This window comes from Rhamphochromis longiceps, linkage group LG10 (genome assembly GCF_057381845.1).
Source record: "Rhamphochromis longiceps isolate RC_006_pf linkage group LG10, R_longiceps_female_GT1.1, whole genome shotgun sequence".
Taxonomy (NCBI): Eukaryota; Metazoa; Chordata; class Actinopteri; order Cichliformes; family Cichlidae; genus Rhamphochromis; species Rhamphochromis longiceps.
The window spans coordinates 1,470,873-1,488,600 of record NC_140566.1 but is presented as its reverse complement, the minus strand read 5'-3'; the positions used below and the strand labels follow the sequence as shown (position 1 = coordinate 1,488,600).

At 43.2% G+C, this 17,728-nt stretch overlaps 1 protein-coding gene across 1 annotated transcript in view; it reads left to right on the top strand.

The window, feature by feature from the left end:
* Positions 1-17,728, top strand: part of LOC146660094 (disks large homolog 2-like) — a 178,369-nt gene that overhangs the window by 2,543 nt on the left and 158,098 nt on the right. The window contains exon 3 of the mRNA XM_085419775.1: positions 6,609-6,740. Within this exon, the coding sequence (XP_085275901.1) occupies positions 6,609-6,740 (132 nt within the window). The remainder of the gene's footprint in view (positions 1-6,608; positions 6,741-17,728) is intronic.

Sequence of the window (17,728 nt, the reverse complement as noted above, 5' to 3'; positions counted from 1 at the left end):
TGTTTGACACAGATTTACTGTCTGTAGGCACAAATGAGAAAGTTTAATTTTAAACCACTGGTCAAACGATTACATCACTAAGAAATTCAAAGTCAGTTGGGGGCAGAGATGGGCAGTAATGTGTTACAAGTAACGTGTTACTGTAATCTGATTACTCTTTTTCGAGTAGCGAGTATTGTAAGGGATTACTATTGCAAAAAGTAATTAGATTACTGTTACTTTCCCGTAAACTGCGTTACTAAACTGTGATTTTGTTTGTGTGAGTGTCAACATGGATAATATGGAGCGATGGAGAGGGTACGACTGTGCAGCGTTTAAAGCGTGGAAGTAATCACATTACTTTGAGTTTGATTCTGTAAAAGTGACAAAAACATCAGCGTCCGCTGTTCACTCTGTGGGAAGAAAACTTCTTTCTACAGCGAAAGATTAAACTTCAAATCTGAGCGAGCAGCGAGCACGCTGCCACGGGAACGTGACGCTCACAGAGAAAGCCCCGGATCCCCCCACTGACATGACCGCTGTGGGCAAACCTCCACCCACCCCACTCCTGCTAAACAGGTGGCAATAGATTTAAGAGCTGCTGAGTCTTTGATTCTATTTATTTTTTGCTGAGTTTTACTTGCATCTAGTTGAAAGAGTGTAAACACAAAACATTATTTTATTTGCTGGAATATGCAGGAAACAGGTTTAAATGTTAAAGAATTTCTTCAAGTCAAAGACAGTTGCATTAAAACGAATAAAACAAGTTTTAAACAGAGGCTTTTCCATGTGGTTACATTGTATATGATGGATTATGCAGAAAAAATAGAATTGGGCTGAAAGGCCGGTTGCTTCATTACCTACTCAGGTTGTATATCATGTTTTTAAAAAGTAACTAATTACTTTTGAAAATAAGTAATCAGCCTAGTAACAGGATTACTTTTTTGGAGAAGTAATCAGTAATTAGTAACTAATTACTTTTTTCGAATAACTTGATAACACTGGTTGGCTTGATTCTTGTCCTCTAAAATCATGTATCCATATTTCCCTTTGCTCTCAACAGTGCAGTTGTTACTCTCCATATAAAGGTGGTGATAAAGACAAAGTAGCCCATTACAGACCAGTTTGAAGATGACCTGTTGTCTCCAAATTATTGGAAAAAAGTCATTTAGCAGCAGCTGAAAACACATCTGTTAAATGATGCTGTGTTTTATCCCAGTTTAGAGCTGGGCGTGTTTGCAGGGGCTATGAAGGCTAACCTGTATAAACGAGGTGCAGTGTTTCTGCGTTTCACACAGTAAATACAGAAATGCTTTTACACTCTGTTTTCTACAAGTGTTTTAAACGGGATAAAATCATATTTAGAAAATAAGTTATCACAAGGTGTCTGTGGCACAACGATGGATCCTGGTGTCCCTCTATTATTAAATGTGTATATTAATGACTGTAACAATATACTTTATACTGATTTCTCCTACACTTGTAAATGATCACGAGGTAAACAGTGTTGCTGTGTTCAATGTGTAGGTATCATTTTAGATTCCACATTGAAGCATGTGAAAAACACTAGTAGCATACACAATATAGTTACCTTTCAACTAGGGATGGGACTCAAGAACCAGTTCTTGTAGAGAACTGGTTCCCAGTAGTTGAATTCCTTGGAATTGTTAGTCTGCTTGCCCATCGATTCTGCTGGAGGAGGAAAAAATGGAGCAATGTACAGTGTGGATATGGACATTACTTTTATTTTTATTGCACAAAAGGACAAGAGTGCAATGTTAAAGTGCTAACTGCGTCCAGGACAGGAAACACTGCATTATACTGCTAACACAACTTTGGCTCTTTGCACAGACAGCATGGTAATAAGCAGCCATGTGAAAGCTCAGTGAGTCCAGGGCCCGGCAGCCAGATCCTGAAATTCAACAGGTAACAAAAGCAGTGATGAGCAGTTAGGCTGAAACCTCCATTTTCATCTGTTCATGTTTCTAAAGTCAAATCAGTGTAGCGATTGCTGGTTTTCATCTTTGGTTCTTGTTGCTAAATACTAAGAGAAACATCATATTTACGTCCTCATTATGATAGACGTGTGTTGGTGTCTGGGACTGTAGGCTGAGGTTTTTATTTTTAAATAGGAATTATGAGATTATTGTGTGTTTCAGTTCCTTTTATGGAGAAACGTGAAAATAATGCAACTAGTAACAAATTAAGTAACATGAGTGTTACTTAACATAACATGAACATTAGTATTCTGTATAATATGTGTAATACATTTTTCTGAACCCCAACACTGATCACAACAAAGGGGCGACTGACCTCCAACACGTACAAACATTTCACGGCGCAGTATTGCAGCTCATTTGCATGAATGTCTTTGATATGCTGCTTAGCAATGGTGGTGCCAGTGATAACCCAATTAGGATAAGAGAATTGATAAGGAATAGAATGTATAAGTGATACTGATTATGGAATTGGAATCACTACATTCTTATCAGTTCCCACTTTCAACACTTTCATTACTCACTTGAGAGAAACAGTGGAAGTTTATTTACTATTAATTTGATCAGATTAACTATCTCATCTCCTGCTGGTCTCAACCAAGTGTTACAAAATGAAAACCAATCAAATCACTGAGAAACCAAGGTAATTTCATCATTGAAGAAACCTTATTAAATATAATAATTATTATCAATAATAAGCTCTGAGAACTTAATTTGTAACCTGGATGTGCAACTTACATTTAATATTGCTTTATTCTTTTTTGCTCAGAAGATGCAACCAGAACCTTTGAGGTGATGTCCTGCTAACATCATTTGTTCCTTGATCATGTGATTTTGTGTATTCTTATTACCTGCCCAGAAACTGAATAGTAGTAGTAGCAGATGCATCTTGTACAATGAATCTCTTCTCTTAAGAGAATAATGTACATTTTATAAGTGCAAAATAAATGAATACAAATGCAAATAGAAAACTCTTAAAACAAACAGGAAAGAGTTGAATGCATAACTTTTATTTGCATCAATATAGCGTTCAGAGCTGGATTTACTGGTCTGTTTTAGATCATTGACCTGCTGCATAACCCAAGTGCTCTGGAGTGTCAGACCACAAACCGATGGCCAACATTCCCCTTCGGGATTTTCTAGTAAAGAGCAAAATTCATGGATCCATCAGTAATAGAAAGTTGTCCGAGCTCTAAGCGGTAAAGCAGTCCAAAGCTGCCACAGTACCACCACCGTGTTTGACTGTTGTGTGATCTTTTTATTTTGAATTTTGTTTTGTGAGTCCACAGAATACTTTCCCAGAAATGTTGAGGATCATCAATAAAAATGAGACAAGCCATCATACTTGTTTTGTTGAGCAGTGGTTTTGTCGAACTCTGCCATGCAGGCCATTTTTGCCCAGTCTCTTTCTTATTGTTGATTAATGAGCTTAGGCAAGCGAGGATGAGTCGCTAATGCCCTCTTGGAGTAATTTTGACACGTCAGCCACTCCTGGGAAGGTTCACCACTGTTCCAAGATTTCCCCGTTTGTGGATAATGGCTGTCAAAGTAAATCACTGGAGTCCTAACGTCTTAGCAATGGCCTTGTAACTGTTTCCAGACTGATTGGTTCCTATTACTTTGTTACTCATCTGTTCTTGAGATCTTTTAACTTACTTCACTTTGATAGGTTATATTTAAACTCAGTCTTCCAACAAATGTGGAATTTCTGCATTTTCTGGGGTCATCTTTGTCTAATATTAAACTTTGAGGATCTAAACCATGTAGGTGTGACAAATATGGAAAAAATAAGAAATCAGGAAAGGGATAAATACTTTTAAGAGCAGCGTATGTCATTTAGTAGTATTTCATAAAACTCAGTAATTTCACCTACATTAATGTTAAATACAGTGAGAAACTCTACAAAGAATGTTGTCTTTGTAGGTTCTCAGTCATCCAGGTCATGGTAGTCTAAAGATCTTGGAAAGAAAAGCGTCTGGACTTCTTTAAGTTTTCCTTGAAGACGTTTCACCTCTCATCCGAGAAGCTTCTTCAGTTCTAAGACCAACTGGTGGAGAGTTTATAAGCCCTAGTGGGAGTTTTTAGATTACAAAGAACGTTAGTGCACAGATACAAAAGGGTAACGAAAGAGGTATTTAGTTTTTACTGCAATACAACGCGGAACCGAAGAAATAGTATAAACTGTCTGCGTGTTAGGCTGTCGCTTAAAGTTTTTCTGTTTTCTCGGTGCTCCATCTTCTTGCCTAACATCTGACTAAGACATTTGAGATCTCTTTTATACGCTGACACACAAATGAAGTGTTCTTCTAATTGAGTTTGAAAAGGTGTAACTTGCGAGAGATTAATTTGTACTTAATGTGTTGGATATTGAAGGCCAGTGTTTCTAAGTGGACAAATTGTGTTAAATGGTACAATTTGTGTTCAGAGAGTCACAAAATCAACGAGAATTCTATTTGAATGAACCCAGCAGACCTCTGCTCACAGGTTCTGTTTAGGGTCATGAGCTCTAAACTGCTCGAGCTTCATGTTTTCAGAATTGTCCACATAAGCTTTCCTCCATGCATAAACAACTATCTATGCATCTGCCTTCTGATGTGGAACAAGCCTCCACCCCATACACCACCTTTGAACTGAAACACAGATTGTTCAAACATCAGTGCTGCGCTTCTCTCTGCTCTTGTACTAGGAGGGAGCACACCATGCAGCCAGATCCAGTATGTAATGGAAAAAAAGATCTATTGTATGCCATAAACACCATGCATCACTGTCAGTCCCTTTTATTATCTTATACAACTTTGCCACAAGATATTAAGTGTCTTCATGCATGCTCAATCATCCAGGTAAGTAAATCCCAAAAGGTTGATTCTGTTCATCTGGACGTTTTCAGTGGGAGAAACGTTTCATCATCATCAGGTGACGTCTTCAGTCTCAGCTGACTGCAGGTTTCCAACCTTACAAACAGGACATTGCACAAAGACTGAAACTAGCACCACTGAATGCATGTGATCGATCACTGTGATTGATCATTAATATGTAAATTATGACCACTGATCAATAGCCATGAGTCCCATTCACAGAGAGTTGGTGAATGGCTGCAATTACAGCATGTAAGATGGTGACAGATGTACCCTTAGGCCCCTCCTCCATTCAGAGATGGTCTTTCCCTTTTCACGTAAATGGCCTCCTTGACTCCGCCCTCAAACCAGCGTTCCTCCCTGTCCAGGATGTTACATCCTCATCATTGAAACAGTGTCCACTGGCCTGTAGGTGTAAATAGACTGCAGAGTCCTGGCCTGATGAGGTATATCTTCTGTGTTGTGCCGTCCTCTTAGCCAGAGGTTGTTTGGTTTCCCCGATGTATAAATCCTGCCAATCCTCCTGCACTTAACAGCGTACACTATGTTACTCTGTTTGTGTCGGGGGACCCGATCCTTGGGGTGGACCAGTTTTTGGCGCAGCGTGTTTTGGGGTTTAAAAGCCACAGAGACCCGGTGTTTAGAAAAAATGCGTCTCAGCTGCTCCGATACTCCTGACACGTACGGGATCACTACAGGTGGGCAGCGGTTGTCCTTCTCTCCTGGATCTGCTGGAGCTTTCTTTAGGAGCCTTCCCAGCTTTGACAAAAGTCCAGCTGGGATAACCACATTTACTCAGGGCCTTCTTGATGTTCTTCTGCCTCCCTGGCCGCTGTGTCAGGTTTACGGTACACATCAGCTTTTAGATGTCCCCCATTACTGATGGAAATCTCACAGTCTAAGAAGGCTAACCTGCCACTGTTCATATCCTCCCTGGTGAATTTGATGTGTCGGTCCACTGAGTTAATGTGTAATAGTACTGACCCTTGTATATGAAATGTGTGGAATGAAGACACGGAGCAAACACATGTGGTTGGTGCTGAGAGTGGTCCTGTTGCTGAGGTTGGGGTCATCCTGTCATCTCTTATGAACTACTTCCACTGCTTCAGTGACTGGAACACAATTGAAGAGAGATGTAACATAGTACGAGCCCATCATCTGCGTCCATACTGACATCTCTCACTTCCGAACTAAATTCAAGCTGCCTAATGACGGGTCATGATAGTCTTTCTGGTTTAGCAACCCTACCCATGTCTGCCTGAAGGATGATAATGTTGCTGTCATTAATAAGTGATGTGAGTACCTTCCTCTCCTCCATGCTGATGTTGGATGCTGGTGGCCTTGCATTGCTGAGACAGGCCGAAACTTTCAACATCTACAATGTTGTTGTTTCAAATCGCTTTTTTCTGAGGCACGATTTGTCTAGGCGTCACAGCAAAGTTCAACGCTTTTGCAAGGATGTTTTTCTCTGCTTAGATGACAAATTTTTCACCCACTTGTCCCCATCCTCGGTGTGGCATCCTCTCTTCAGTCGGCTAGTTTCAGTCAGTATGCAAAGGTAGTGGGGAAACCTGCAGTCAGCTGAGACTGAAGAAGTCACTTGGATGAGTGACAAAACGTTTCTCCCACTGAAAATACTTTGTCTCGATGAAGAGAATCAACCTTTTATCACAGGATATTAAATATTACCAGATCAATGTATATATTTTACATAAATTATCCATGAGAAAAATAAACCAAGGAAACCCCAGAGCCTTTTTTCCTCTGTGCTCTGCAGACACAGCTCGAGCCCTTGCACTTTTGGAGGAATACTGCACTAACCTGAGGAAACCGGAGGAGCAGCAGCTCAAAACTGCCATTCAAAGAGTGATGGGGATTTTCAAAAGCAACCTGTTTGAAGCTCTTCTTGGTAAGTCGCACAGCCACAGTGTATCAAGCAGACAGCATTTGCTTTAAGTTCATACTGTGGTGATTTTCAAAACAAAAGTTTTTGTAAATACATAGATCACTGTGTTGGTGACCTTGTGAAGAGTGAATGCAAGAAGAGTAGCGTGGGCTGGTTTGCAATATGAATGACCGTCACAGTTTCCAGATTGTTGCTGGGGTCCAGCTAAAACAAAAAAGTTCTCCTCAGATACATTTTTATTAATAGTTCTTATCACACTGATTTGTTTTCAAAGGGTCACCTTTCTCATAAGTTTGACTTTAATTACTAACTTGCTGTGATGCTGTTGAAATACGGTGCAACGTCATGATCACAGCTTTGATTGGCAAATCCAGTCAGGGAGAAACTTGTGTATGAATGGTGGACAGAGTAGCGGTGCTGCAAGATCGTCCAATATTTTCCAAAACCACAACTGACTGCTTCAAACTGACAGCATCATTACAAGGTTTTATTAGTGTGTGTGCAATTGTTACACATTCGTTACTGCTAACATCTAAAGATATAGCCAAACACATCTTATAAATTCCTTTAATGGTGAGAAAGATGTAGACATTGCAAGCATAGATCAGTGGTCATTGATCAATGGTTGCTCATCAATGGTCATAATAATTTGCATATTAATGATCAAAAAACTGACCTCACAGCCCATTGTTCGCCAGTGGTGCTAGTTGTAATGATTATGCAAATGTACTGTAAGACTGGGGAAACCTGCCGTCAGCTGAAACGTCCAGATGAACAGAATCAACCTTCGGGGATTTCCTTACCTGGATGGGAGAGCATCCATCAAGACATTGCAATCACAGAGTTCTGCTATGGAATAAATCCCTCCTGAAATAGATTTAATCATCTTACAAAGCATTAGGTGCTTTGTAAGATGATAATCTGGCCTGTGGCATAGTCACTCTGGCTAAACCCCCTCAGTGCAGAGTGGACTCGTGTCTAGATTCAACCCCTTCATCATCCCTGCCTCTCTGGAGTCGTTCCTCTGAGCAGCTGAACGACTCTGATCAAATGTTACTGTATTTTTTGGTTAGTATTAATGGCATGTTTTAGCAGGTTTGTTAGCAGGAGAGCTTCCTCTCAGATTTGTAGATATGCTGCTGGATGTGGTTGTGCCATGAGGTATTTATTCTTTAAAAACACAGAAGTACAGATGAGCTTGCCAACTGCACATAAAACAAACACACCTCCCCGTAACCCAAAGAACGATGCCACCAGTTGTCTCAGTCTGCTGAGCTTGACAGCGAGGTTGATGGCCACAGCAGCGCAAAATTCCTTTAGTCTTTTTTACATGTTTGTTGTGGTCAAATTAATATTAAAATGCTGAAACAAAATAATACCCTGAATATGGGACAAATAAGCTATTTCTTTTCTTTTCTGCTTTAGAAAGCTAAATGAACCTTGTGTTAAAACCATGATCTTTACCATCTACTGTCTACTATACTTAATGAATAGCAAGCACCAAGAACATTACAGCGCTCCCTCGTTTGTCGCGGGAGTTACGTTCTAAAAATAAGCCGCGACAGGTGAAATTTGAGAAGGAGCCAACTTTATTTTTTACAATTGTTATAGATGTTTAAGGCTGTAAAACCTCTCACTACACACTTTATACACTTTTCTCAGACAGGCACGAACATTTTCACACTTTTCTCTCTTGTTTAAACTCTCAAAGTTCAAACCTTCGTAGAAAAATAAGTTCATTATTATAGGATGAAACCAAAGATCAAACCATGTTTTCAGGTCCAGAACACGGGAACAGAGCAGCTGCAGAGAATTCAACATTAATGAATCATCAATGGTACGGAAGTAGAGGAAGCAAGAAGAATGAGTAAAGTTTGACTTATCTGACTGTTTTGTTTCGCCTGATGTGCCTTATAATCCGTAAAATATGGTAACTCCTACCAGAAGTCCAACTGTTTGTGCGATGGTTGGCATCTTCCTTGGGTGCTACTGCAGGAGCCTTTGATGGAGCAAAACGTTTCGTCGACATCGTTGTTTGTTGGGGAGAAAACTTACAAACATACAGTGCAGCACTTCAGAGTCACACTGCTGGGATCGAAGATTTATGTAAATTTGACAAGCTGAACACATCCTGTCCTGTACAGCAGACACAGCACAGGATTAGCCAATCAGGAGGCAGAACACAATGCGCTGTAAAAAAAAAAGAAAAAAATGCACAAAAAAAGGCTGGCACCATGATGCCAGATTCTTCACTTCGTCCATGTAGGCCGCCTCATCGTTGTTGGAGATGGCACCCAACACCACTGTGTCGTCAGCAAACTTCACAATGGTGTTGGAGCCATGGGTGGCCACACAGTCTGAAGTGTAGAGGGAGTAGAGCAGTGGCGAGAGGACACATCCCTGAGGTGCTCCTGTGTTGATGGTGATGTTAGAGACGCATCTACCCACCCTCACCACCTGAGTTCTGCCAGTGAGGAAGTCCAACACCCATGCACACAGACGGCTGTTGAGTTGAAATGTGAGAAGAAAGTATATTCCCTACAGTTAGGGTGAGGAGAGTCCATAATTGCTCATTTACTGTTTAACTGTATCTGTGAACTGCAGTTAGTTAGGTTCCTCTTTAGCTGAGGCAGGTCTGTGAGTCTCTTGTAATAAAACCACGTCTGTCATTTTTAAGCTGGTTACATTTCCATAACCTCTTCTCTCTGGAGCCAGCTCCATGTATGTTCCATGGGATAAACCTTAATGTGCCCATAGGGGTGTGTGTGTGTGTGTGTGTGTGTGTGTGTGTGTGTGTGTGTGTGTGTGTGTGTGTGTGTGTGTGTAACTAATGTTGCACACCGCGTGTGATGCGCAAATGAATAAGAAAAAACATGTCCACTGGGTGTTAAAAAAATGTGGTGACAGGTTTTTATGAGTGCAATATGTAGACCAGAGGGGTGCTAGGTGTTGTTTGATTATGTGTGTGCACATTGAGTGGACGTATGTGTGTGTGTGTCCTACATATCTGTGTGTGCTGTGAGGCTGTAGTGGATGTGCTGATGCTGAGTGTGTATGTCCGAGATATTGCCGCGCACATGTGAAAAGATTGAGGGAGCAGAAGCAAGAGGGAAAAAAGGGAGGAAAAGGAAATTAAGACGAAGTGAAAAAATAGTCACACACAACTTTCTTTTAAGTTTATGAGCTGTTTGTTACTGAGTAGGAAACAGCTGATCGGTGCAGTGAGAGACGGGAGAAAAACATGCAAAAGCACTAATGGGAGGGATGAAAGAGAAAACGTTTTAATCTCCATGCTGTGGAGATTGACGTGATTTATCTGTGATGATATCACGATGATTAAAGTATTGACATGAATCAGCTATTTAGGTGTTAATGGAAGAGGAGGAGAGAAAAATCTAGCGGATTCTTATCTGAAGTGTGGTTAATACAATCAGGGAGTGGTGCTGGGGTCATGGTAGAGCTGTCTGTCCACGTAGCGCCGGTCTGTGGCGATGACAGCATACAGCTGCATCAGACTGGGAACAGGACCTTGTGTCACTCCAGGATCTCTTTGGGGAACTGGTCCTGCTGAAGTCTGTTCCTTTCAGCTCATTCTGCTTGGAATGTCTGAATTTGGCCACAATAGGACGCAGTCTTCATACTTCAGGCCTCCTAGTTCAGAGCCAATGGATTCTTTCTAAGCAGATGTTTTTCACAATGCCGTCCGGAAGCTTCAGGAAAAGGTATCACAGTAACTTCTGTGTAGACTTATCAGGATGTCCTAAAAACTCCCTGAAAAGCCTTCAGCTAATCCAAAATGCTGCAGCAAGAGTCCTGACAGGGACTAGAAAGAGAGAGCAGATTTCTCCTGTTTTGGCTTCCTGTTAAATCCAGAATTCAAAATCCTGCTCCTCACATACAAGGTCTTAAATAATCAGGCCCCATCTTATCTTAATGACCTTGTAGTACCATATCACCCTATTAGAGCACTTCGCTCTCACACTGCAGGCTTACTTTCAGATCCTGGGACCCTCACCGGGATCTTCAACAAATCCCTCGCACAGGTCCACGGAAGACGCTGTAGCCACAGCACTCCATGCTGCCGTAACACACCTGGAAGAGCATGGAAGCTATGTGCGGATGCTCTTCGTGGATTACTGCTCAGCTTTTAACACCATCCTTCCACACAAAGTGGTGGTCAAGCTACAAGACCTGGGGCTTCCATACAGCACCTGCATGTGGATCAACAGCTTCCTCTCGGGCCGAAGACAGAGAGTCAGAGTTGGCCACTGCACATCCTCAGCCCTGAGTCTCAGCACGGGCTCAGCCCAGGGCTTTGTGCTCAGTCTACTGCTCTACACTCTCTACACACACGACTGCACTCCTCTCCACCAGAGCAACATCTTTGTGAAGTTTGCAGACCACACCACCATGGTGGGGCTCATCTCCAGGGGTGACGAGTCTGCTTACAGAGACTAGGTTGAGCAGCTGTCGTCATGGTGTAAGGCCAATAACCTCCTCAGTTTCAGTTTCAGTTTTATTTGTCATATGCAAGTTAGCACAGGGTCAACATCGCAATGAAATGTATTTGACGAGCAGAAGACAGTCACTCAGCAGAATGGTACAGTAGAAAAAAATAAAATAAAATAAAATAATAATAAAAAAAAAAATTTGTTTTGTGGCAGTTGTTGCAGTATTGCACTTTTTTTAAAATATAAATATCAATAACAATAAAGTGAAGTGACCAGTGCAGATTAAACAGAGTACTTGTGAAGCTGCAGGTAGCTTCTGAGCGCGTCCTGTGGAGTGTGTGTGTGTTTAAGTGTTGTGGTTGAGGTGTCGTATGGCTTGATGGTAGAAACTGTGTTTAAGTCTTGTAGTCCGAGCAGACAGACTCCTGTAACGTCTGCCAGATGGTAACAAGGAGAAGAGCTGATGTGCTGGGTGGCTGTGGGCCTTGATGATGCTGTGTGCTTTACGGAGGCATCGCTGGAGATAAATGTCCTGAATGGCAGGAAGCCTCGTGCCAGTGATGTGCTCTGCTGCCTTCACCCTCTGTAGTGATTTACGGCTGCTGGCAGAGCAGCTTCCGTACCAAACTGTAATGCAGCTCGTCAGTAAGCTCTCAATTGCACACCTGTAGAAATTTGAGGTGATGTTAGCGTTCATACCAAACTTCCTCAGCCTCCTCAGGAAGTAAAGCCGCTGGCGAGCTTTCGTGATAGCAGTGTCTGTGTGAAGGGTCCAGGAGAAGTCCTCGGTGATGTTGACTCCAAGGAACTTGAAGCTGCTGACCCTTTCGACCTTGACACCGTTGATGTGGATGGGCTGGTCTTCCCTGACTGGTCGTTTCCGGTAGTCCACTATCATCTCTCTAGTTTTGCTGATGTTGAGAGTCAGGTTATTTTCCAGGCACCACTTGTACAGCGCCATCACCTCCTCTCTATAGGCCGTTTCATCGTTGTCTGTGATGAGGCCTATGATGGTTGTGTCATCCGCAAACTTGATGATGATGTTGGACTTATGTTTAGCAACACAGTCGTGTGTGAACAGGGACTATAGGAGGGGGCTAAGCACACAGCCCTGTGGCGTACCTGTGTTTAGGATGAGTGGTGAGGAGGTGTGCTTACCAACTCTCACCACCTGGGGCCTGTTTGTGAGGAAGTTTAGAATCCATCTGCAGATCGGTGTTCCCAGCCCAAGGTCGACGAGCTTCGTGGCATGTTTTGAGGGGATGATGGTGTTAAATGCCGAGCTGTAGTCGATGAAGAGCATCCTTGCATATCAGAATCAGAATCAGAATCAGAATACTTTATTGATCCCTGGGGGAAATTATTTTTTGTTACAGTGCTCCATTTTAAACCAACATTAAGACAAGACAGACAATACGCTAACTAAGAATAGTACAATATATACATATATATACATACATACATACATAAGTCACTTATAAATAAATATTTGGAAAAGAAACATGTGTAGTTGTAGCAGCAAACAGTGTGTTAAGTGGATGCGTTGTACAGGGAGCCACAGGCAGGAATGATTTCCTGTGTCGTTCAGTGGTGCTTTTCGGTAATCTCAGTCTCTCACTGAACGAGCTCCTGTGACTGACCAACATGTCATGGAGTGGGTGGGAGGTGTTATCCAACATTGTCTTTATCTTGGACAGCATCCGCCTCTCCGACACCATATGTATTCCCTTTTTCCAGGTGAGTGAGGGTGGTGTGCGTTGCCAGCGCGATGGCATCCTCTGTGGCTCTGTTTGTCCGATAGGCAAACTGAAGAGGGTCCAGTGTGTCAGGGAGGGAGGAGCAGATGTGACCTTTGACCAGCCGCTCCAGGCACTTCATGATGACGGATGTCAGTGTAACAGGATGGTAGTCATTCAGACAGGAGACCACTGATTTTTTGGGAACAGGAATGATGGTGGATGCTTTGAGGGACGTGGGGACCACTGACTGCCTCAGGGAGAGGTTGAAGATGTTGGTGAACACCTCTGCCAGCTCGTCTGCACACACTCTGAGTAGCCGGCCTGGGATGCCGTCTGGCCCTGGAGCTTTGTGAGGATTTACCTTTTTAAAGGTCCATCTCACAGCTTCTGTTTTCAGAGGTAAAGTTGCAGCCTCACTGTCCTCCTGAGGGTAGAGGATCTGCCCTCTGTTGTCTGCGTCAAAACGAGCATAGAAGTTGTTGAGCTCGTCTGCGAGAGATGCAGTGGGCTGAACACTGACTGTGTTGTCCTTCTTGTAGTCAGTGATGCAGTCAGTCCATCCCACAGTCGCCTGGTGTCAAAGCTGTGGTAGCTGGACTCCATTTTGTCCCTGTAGTCCTTTCTGGCCTTTTTTATGGACTTTTGGAGGTCATACCTGGCTGCTTTATATGTTAAAGGCAGAGGTCTGCACTTTTAGCTTGGCGCGAATGTCTTTATTTACTCCTCAACACTCCCCCTTCTCAACTCCTCCTCCTCAACACTTCAAAAACCACAGAACTCATAATAGACTTCAGAAGGAAAAAGGCAGAGATCCAACCACTATTCATTAATAGGGACTGTGTAGAAAGGGTGGCAAGCTTCCGCTTCCTGGGAGTCAATATAGAGGAGAACCTTTCCTGGAGTGCGAACATCTCCAAGCTGCTGAAAAAGGCCCAACAGAGACTTCCTGGGAATTCTCAGGAGGAATAACATCACACAGACTGCTGGTGTCCTTCTGCAGCGCCACCATTGAGAGTGTACTAACGTACTGCATATGCATCTGGTACACTAGCTGCACAGTGGCTCAGAGGAAAGCACTCCAAGAGATCATTAACATCGCCAAAGGATCACTGGCTGCCCCCTCCCCACACTGGAAGATCTACACAATACCCGCTGTCGTAAAAAAGCTCAGAACATTATAAAAGATTCCTCACTGGCCACGCCCTGTTTGAACTGTGGCCCTCGGGCAGACGGCACAGAGCAATCAGTGGAAGGATTAATAGACTCAAACACAGCTTTTATTCATCCGCAGTAACACGTCTGAGTGCTGCTACAAAAAAATGTCCATCACGGCACTCTTGAATTAATCTATGCGCTGACTGAAGCATGTATGTGAATGTTTGCTCATACTATTCTTATTAGCACTTTAAGTATTTTATTTATTGATTTCATTGAATTTTATTGTTTTATTTATATTTTCATATTGTTAGGGATGATGCACTGACCATTTTTAATTTTGTTGTACCTGTGACAATGACAGTAATGACATTCTGATTATGGAGATCATGGCTTTACTGAATAATTAATAAAAATGTGTTTTATGCAACATTTGCGATTTTTGATTTTGCCTTATATGTTTGGCGTCGTGAAGGCGGAAAACCGGTGAAAGTGACTAAATGGTGTTGACAGCGCCACCTGGGGAGGGAGTTACACCCCAGGAGAGATCACAGTAGCTAGTGCAAATGTTGTACTAGCCACAAAAGCCCAAAGGCTCATTATTAGGTGAGGCAGGTCAATTTCACAAATCAAAGTTTATTAGACTACTAAAAGCATAGAGCTGCAAAAAAAAAAGAACTTCAGTTGCAGGGCTGGCAATACAAAACCTTTAATTAAAACATTTTAATAAAAAACAATAATTAAAGGGGCAAGGTTCTCTGCCATGGTGCTACCCTAGTTAAAATAGCAGCTCGGTAAAATAATTCAACAAAATGGTGGAGACCGGCCATATGCTTTACAGGAAAGGATAAGAACAATGAACCAGTAGCTCAACAACAGGTTTTACCAGATGACTTTACAATAAATTCTTAAAAGCAAGTTCTGTTTCATAGCACTTAACAATGTTCCTGTTGAACTTACACAGCTAGAATGTGAGGGCTGTAGAGCTAACAATGTTGGAAAAGCACCTGACAATTAAGAAAACCATCTGAAAACTATCTGAACCCCATGAAACCGGTTCTTGGTCAGAGGGCCCGGTGGCGCCAGTGTCCGGCAGCCTCGCCTCTGTCAGTGCGCCCCAGGGCGGCTGTGGCTACAATGTAGCTGCCATCACCAGTTTATGAATGTGTGTGTGAATGGGTGGATGACTGAATGTAGTGTAAAGCGCTTTGGGGTCCTTAGGGACTGAGTAACGCGCTATACAAATACAGGCCATTTACCATTTACTTGTATACTGGTTCTCAGTAGTCCATTTTTTGACATTTTAGTCTGCCTGCCTATCAATCCTGCTTATCAGTTCCAGTTTCACTTGTCCTACCACCAACAGATTTCATTTGTGTGTCAGAGGAGAACAATACCAATAGCAGGAATAAAACCACTGTTCATGGATGTTAAGTCATTTGTTTGAAATCAAATCACAAATGATTATCATCAAAAATATATAGTCTCCTGTAGGGTTTTTGTGTATGGCTAGAATCAGTCCTGAAAGCTTTAGGTTTTGATGATTAGATAGAAGGGCATTTTTTCCCAGATTTTAAATTCCAAGACCCCTTTGTCCTGTGCAGTACTGTACACACCTTTGTCAGCTTACAATGTGGAAAGCTGCTGAGGGTGATACAGCATAAACACATCTCTGGTCACTAAGACACCTGGCACCACAGAAAGAAGGAAACATAGAGGGGGAAGAAAACGTCTGGGGTCAGAGCCAGATTGTGAGAGAGTGAAACACTTCCCTCAGTTATTTTAGCGAATGTACAGTCATTCACTATAAGACTGATGAAATGCAAGCTAAACCATATGTATGAATATCAGGCTGCATCGATGGTTTCCACAATGGTGTAAAACTATTGTTAGAGAAAAAAAATGAGTAACTCAGATATTGAAATGCTGGCTGTTTCACTGCGTCCACTTCATCTTCCCAGGAAGTTTCCTCATATATCACATTCAGGTTTATATTCATTTCAAAGTAAAAGTTTCTCCACGTGCTTTGAAGTAGCAGCCAAGAAAGGTGTAATTTAAGTCTACGAGCAGTGAACATCCGTGTGCACACCTGTGTGGATCAGTGCGCTTGTATTCAAATGGTTTCCCCATGTAATGGTCTGCAAGAGGATGTAGAGAGCCATAGCCCCGTCCCCCAGGGCATGAAGCAGGCATGGAGGAGATCCAGGCCCCAGACATCCAGAGGCCCCAGAGTGCGAGAGCCCAAGGAGGACCACCGGAGGGGCATCCGTGCCACCCTCATGGGAAGAGCTGAGGATCCCCAGACGAGGGGTCACCCAGTAGCCACCGGGCAGAAGCTAGAGGGGGCTGCACCGGCGTGCCCGCCGGTTCTGCCAGCAGCCAGCTGTGCCAGAGTGAACCGAGCTGCAGGCCCAGAGGCCGGAGGCCCCAGGGCCCCCCGTGCCCCGGAAGAGGCCTGACCGAGCAACAGGCGCCAGGTCCCGCCAAGTAGCCACCGGGAGTGAGCTGGTACATACCTGAGCGCCCAGCCCCGGACACCAAGAACCACCAATGCACCGACCCCTGAGGGCATCAGTCACCGGCAGGGAGTGTGGTGAGGGGAGATAGGCCTCCACACTTTGGAGGGCCTGGGAGTTCCCAGAGAGGTGGAGTCTAAGACCCGACCTGACATAAGACACAGACAAACAGGCACACACAGACACAAACATGCATTCCCACCCTCATGCACACATGTACAAACTCTCAGCACTCACCCAACGTAAGGATTGATCACCCCTGAACATATGAATGTTGCATTAGATGAACTATTAGGGCATTGACATCCTTCATGCAATGGAGCCACTGTAGCAGGGCTTGATCTGAGCATGGTGAATGGGAGTCTGAGGAGGAAATTACAAAATGTTGCCACAGACACTCCTTTTCTACAATGCTGTATCTCACTACTCGAGGTCAGTTAAGGGTCTAGTCAGTTTCGTGAAGTTTGGCCTGCCTCGTATCTTTCTTGGTCTTGGGATGTTGGCAGGATACGATGGCCGCTATCTTGTCCCCGAGATACTGTACCTCCATCCATCCAACCACACATTTCTTTGGGTTGGCTGTGAGTTCTCCACCTGGAAAATGGTTCTGCAATACAGCATCTATTACTCTCTGAGCCTTTGTGAGATGGTCTTCACAATAGAGGGAGGTGGGAATGGTGGAATTTGGCACCTCCAATCCAAACTCATCTCTATCCTTTACCAAGCTCATCAGGCTCACCAGAGAAGTGGTTTCAGTGCCTCTCCATGCTTTGAGGAGGTTGAGGTGATATGCCTTTGTGGCTCCTCCCCTGTCCGAAAGAACCATCTTGTAGTCTATGTTCGGAACTTGCAGTGTGACCACGAAAGGCCCTTGACACTTGGTGGGTAACTTTGAGCTACAAGAAGCGAGCAACACAAGTACTTTATCTGCCGTTGAAAATTGTCGGCGCCTACCCCGTCATATTCCATATGCAGTGCCATTGAGTTATAGTCAGCTGCCTGGAAAACTATTTCCTGGTGTTTTTTGACACCAGAAATTTGGTGCGTTCCTCATCTGCGCAAGTGTCACAACTCACACTCGATACACTCTGTCCATAACCATGATAAAACGTGGGTAGGTCAGTGCTGTG